This window comes from Lepeophtheirus salmonis, chromosome 14 (assembly GCF_016086655.4).
Source record: "Lepeophtheirus salmonis chromosome 14, UVic_Lsal_1.4, whole genome shotgun sequence".
Lineage (NCBI taxonomy): Eukaryota > Metazoa > Arthropoda > Copepoda > Siphonostomatoida > Caligidae > Lepeophtheirus > Lepeophtheirus salmonis.
Window position 1 is genome coordinate 24,494,021 of NC_052144.2, and position 5,362 is coordinate 24,499,382.

Genomic DNA, 5,362 nt, shown 5'->3' on the forward strand with positions numbered 1-5,362 from the left:
ATTTTTCCAATAAAAAAAAATCAATTCGTCTTTTCTAAAAAAGATCATTCCTTCAAAAAAAAAAAAAAAAAAAAAAAATCTTACGGACGCTCTTGCACTTTCAGGAACATTGGTTTAAAGGTATTTTTTTCTTTTGTAGACAGCCTCACAAATTTTCCAATATTGTTAAGTAATAATAAAATATTTTCACGAAGCAGCTGCAATTTTCCCACGGAAACTTTAAAAAATTATATATTAAGGAGTCCTATAAAATTAAAATCCCTCTAACTATGAACCATTAAATATATTTAGCCTATTTTTTAAGAGTTTCTTGTTGAAACTGCCGATTTTAGAAGTACCTATAGCCAATTTTGCTGAAAACAAGGACTACCAGAAGAGAAGTAATCCTTGCATAAACCAATCTGGCAACCCTGGATCAAAGTATTGAGTAACAATATGTGAGTGTGATCATGAAAAACGAAGTGTAAAACTGAGTATTTGTTGGATTCTAACTATTTATATTATTAAGCATAGTTTGTTGGTTCGTCGACTCATAAAAATACAGGGCAATGAAGGATACTTCCACTATTTTGGAGTATTTTTTGCACAAAACAGTTTGTGTTCAATATTCAGAGTATGGAATATTCTAATAAAAAGGAAAATATGTTTTTTTTTTATAAAAGAGAATCCTAAGAACGGGATTCATAGGGTATATAGATCTAATCAAGGTTAATATAAATACAAGATTAGAACATCATGTAATCGGGGGGCTTACTAGAATTTTCAATTTGATGTATCGAACTGACTGCTCGGTAAGACAGACAGACTTTGACAAAACATGCAGCCAATCATATTCTATGACGTTACTATTAAAAAGCTATGTAGAAGTCGAACATCAGTCGTACATGCGTTAAGGTATAACCTTGTATTTCTATTAACCTTGGATCTGACGAATTAAAAAAATTAACAAGGTTGTGCCCGGTTAAGCTCTGCAGTTCCATCGATCCAAGTCTCGTTTCTTTTATTTCAACGGTTTCGGTCTTGGTTCAACTTGATTAGTCTCGGTTCTTCTTTATACAGGATCAATTTGGTAACAGGGACTTAAAACTTTGGGGGTCGCTAGAAAATTCAGGCTCAAGAAATGATATTCTATACAAACAGGGCTGCAGCTACGTTATACGTAGAGTGCATACTACCCCAAGTTGCGAAAAATAAAAACAAGAACCGCAAGACCGCTAGGACACAACCCCTCAAATTAACTTTATACGAGTCTATTTTATTTATATTTTAGTTCTGTCATTCTGTCACCATAGGCTTATGATGAAGGACCGATTTTCAGATTTTTCTGACGGATAAAAGGGATTAAACTACATGCCCAAATTAGGATCGACACAAAACAAGTATTTAGGATAAATGAATAGGAGTATATTGACCATTTCCATTTATTTAACTCACATGATTATCAGTTTTTTCACCCATGGGAGAAGTTCACGGAATAATGGATTATGTCACTTATCGAGAAGTCATTGTATTAACATCTTATAAATGTATTTAAATATAGTCGAAAATCATATATATAAGTATATAGTTCAAATGTAGTGTAATCAATATATCATTTTGATGTTATTAAAGTTCAAGACATAACTTTGCTCGGCTTGGCCATCCAAGTTTTTGATTGGTTTTTCAATGATCCGAGGAAAAAGGCTTCGGATATGCCTTGCCCAACTGAAAATAAGTTAATAATTCATAAATATACCAGTGTAAATACTTGTTTTATCTAGAAATGCATATCATATGCCCTATATTGTTTTTTGCAAGGTTATTTTCCATGAGTGTAACCTTAGCGACATTTATTTGATTGATGAATTATTTGGGTGACCTTCTTTTACGCTATGTGAATTTCTGCGACATTGTCATGTAATTTATATAAAATATGAGTGATTTCAATATTAGAAAAAAAAAAGAACAAAATGACCCATGAATCAAAGGTTTACGTGCTTAACATTCACAAAAATAATTATAGAAGAATATACATTCTCTTTCCAAGATCCACAAAGACACATACACCCAAATGTTTTGACACTCCAGGAGTTTTTTTAAATTTTGTCGTTCATTGAAACTGATAAGAGTTGATTTGAAATCTTACAAAAGCATCAGTTGCTACTGCTAGACTGCTCCATTTGATTATAAACACCGCTCTGGCGAGTAATACCCAATTCATCCTGTAATGTTTATTGGGTGAAAAGGTCGTTTAAATTAACTTCACTGAAAATAAGCTCGCCCAAACAAATCCTCAATCATATAGCTGTTGCTAAGATGACACTCGTTGAAAGTAACCTCACTCAAGTAAGTGGATACGCCATCAAACAACGCTTACTTAGAAGTGCTTGAGGCATAGCGATTAAACATCCCCATTGTCCTTGCTCTCTTGCAGTCGTGATAGGTGCAGCTTGACTCTCCTGTTGTTTGATTGACCTAGACAATTTAACGATTATTATAAAAAGGAGAACGTGGGAAACAATTTTATTAGTTTAATTACTTGTAATGCTTTGTAGAGACTCATGTCCACTGGGAGGGCAAATCCTTTAAATTTTTCCGTCCTCCAAAAAACTATTTTATGTGATGAGCCAGACAACTGTGGCGATACATACTAAATAAAACAAATTTGTAGTGGTCTGATAAAATCAAAAAATTGCTTCCGTATATAAAATTATAAATAACAACTTAAGGATCCCAATGCATGGCTAAAGTGCCGTCCAATGAGAAAGTATCATTTTCAGAGAAGAGAATACAACATGTGGGCCTATTTCTTACACGAAATATTTATCATAAATTGTTCTGCTTTGCCGGCAGTTTTCTTTCTTTTAATATTTTCACATATGAGTCTTTGAAGTTTAAAATCAAAGATTGACGTCATACTATAAGGAAATGTGTTTGTACATTATTCTCTTGATTTTAATACAAAATTGTTATTACCGTCTGTATTTAATATATTTATCTTAAATAAAGTAATATATTTATTGGTTTAAAAAAATAAAAATTATATGGTTCATGGTTAATTTTTTTAAATGTTTCTTAAATTGGTCAGAAGGAGTTGCCATGATTGATTAAACATTTTATTATAGACCTGACCTAGGAATAGTCTTTGAAGTTGATATGCATCATCTATATTTCCTTTTCTAGGAGCGAGTAAGTAGTATCGCACCTACTCACATTGAGTTCAGGAGAATAATTTCTTCCAAGTAAGTTGTTTATTGACTCCATATATGATTCATTTGTTGAACTTTTATGAATCCAACAAAGATATAGAATATTTTTGCATAAACGCTCTTCATTATTAAGTGACTATTTTTGTAAATGGGGGACTATGCAGTGTTTTGTTTATAGTAAATGAGATCATTCTGTTTGTAAAAATAGTTATGAGCTTTTGATCAAATTATAAAATATTTTTGAAAAGTTGGTATTTCAGAAATTAGGAAATAAAATTTAATTTAAAAATGTTTCTAATAAAAAAACAGGGTTTTCTTTCTATTTTATTCTGGATGCTGCATGTGACCATGCATTGAAATTCTAAATCAGTAGTTTTAAATTTAATATATTATGTAATACGGGTGCAAACTTTTTAAATCATATTTAATAAATACCTCGGACAATATTTTTAGTTAGTATTTTTCTGTACATAATAAAAATTGCAAAGAGTCTTTACCTCTTGAACCCAGCAATGATTAGGATCTGCGATGTGTTTGTAGTAAGAGTTACTAATACCATCAGGATTTCCAAGTTCCCACGTCCCATTAAAAGGATGTCCTGCCTTTCCTAGAGTATGCATTCCCATGATGGCCACAACGTTATTAGGGTTGAAGCTAGGCAATTTGTTTAAATAATTAATAGAATATACAATCGTTTCTATATTAATAAAGCAAAGTTTATTTATCTGCCATCTTTGAAAGAGCACATAGTATCTTTATACTGTGTGACTACTTGATCTAAATAATAAAGTTTATCAACGAGCGTGTGTGAAGCTATTTTTTATAAAGTAATTTTGATTTTTAAATTAATGTTTAAATGTAAACTTGTGTATAATTATTGATTGAGATAAACAAGTAAAATGTTTCAGAATGACTCTACCATGAAGTGGGGAACAAAAACGTCGAAAAACTGTGTCTTATAGTTTAAGAAATCAATTCAAGCAATGCCAAATACACGCACTCCTAATTAATTATAATTCATTAAAATGACTTACTTGAAAAGTTTTTTAAACCATGGAAATATGACGGACGAATTGGCTAGAGGTGATGGGAAAAAGGTATTATTATTATGATACGGACTTGTAGAGCAGTCAGTGCGACCAAAACGGAATCTTATATCAATATCAGGTGTTTTACAACTACAAAAGTAAATGAGAAACATTACTATTATCTTTTACGATCAATTATGAACTAATTTCACACTCTTTTGTGTTGCATCGGTGATTGTTGATAGCGACTCCAACATTGAAGGCAGCTTTTGAAGCAAGGACCCAGAAGTCGGCTCTGCTCATTTTTGTCTTATAACTTTGATACAAAGGCTCCAAGGCGTCTGCAGGGTTATTCAAATTCCTATTTGCTGGAAGATCTGGATTGAAACATGCGTCACATCCATCCACACAATCATGAAAAACAAGCCGAATAACGGATGGAACCAAAATTTTAATTCCTTCAGCAGATTGTGTAGAATTAATAAGTTCCACTAACTCATTCAATGCATGACTAACAGTTTTCTGATGCAAAGTGGCTCCAATAGCAATGGATAAATAATTCAATAAAATACAAGCTTTGAGAAGATTAACTCTGGCCATTCTTAAAAGTCAAGTGAATATTTTTGTCCCATGACTTACAATTTTATACTAATTTATGTTCAAAACAACGTAAAAGCTCATAAACACTCTTTGACAACTGCTTACATTTTACTATTGTATTACTCAGATGAAAATAGAACATTCAACTTTTTTTTTAGAATTGATCAACAACTATCCGTAATTTAAGTAGATAGGAACATAATCAACATAATATCTCAATCAATGTCTTGTTGTTTAACCTAGAATTTTTTATTTATTATTCAATGAAATTGTTATTGTTCAAAATTAATGTTTCAGTTCCGAAATACTTGGTATAAACTTTTAAGTCTTATTAAAGGAATATCTTTTTATGGTACATTCTATTGTTTTTTTGGTATAGTAGTTTCGGGGTACTGATATATATAAAAGTTAAAACGACTTCTAAACTACAACATATCTTGCCAGCTGATACAAGGCCGTAGTATCGTGGCTAAACTCACAGAATATGAAAAGATAGTTATGAAATAAAACATAATGAAATTTGAAAAATCCAAGCTCAAAGCAAAG

The 5,362-nt window shown here is 31.4% G+C and overlaps 1 protein-coding gene across 1 annotated transcript; it reads right to left on the bottom strand.

The window, feature by feature from the left end:
• Positions 1–1,494: 1,494 nt before the first annotated feature.
• On the bottom strand, positions 1,495–4,836 carry LOC121129785 (putative ascorbate peroxidase). The gene is given in 7 exon segments (XM_040725512.2): positions 1,495–1,664; positions 1,667–1,704; positions 2,357–2,454; positions 2,519–2,629; positions 3,686–3,842; positions 4,223–4,366; positions 4,431–4,836. Coding segments are annotated over 7 exon segments (993 nt in total). The 5' UTR covers positions 4,817–4,836; the 3' UTR covers positions 1,495–1,605.
• Between the last annotated feature and the right edge of the window lie 526 nt (positions 4,837–5,362).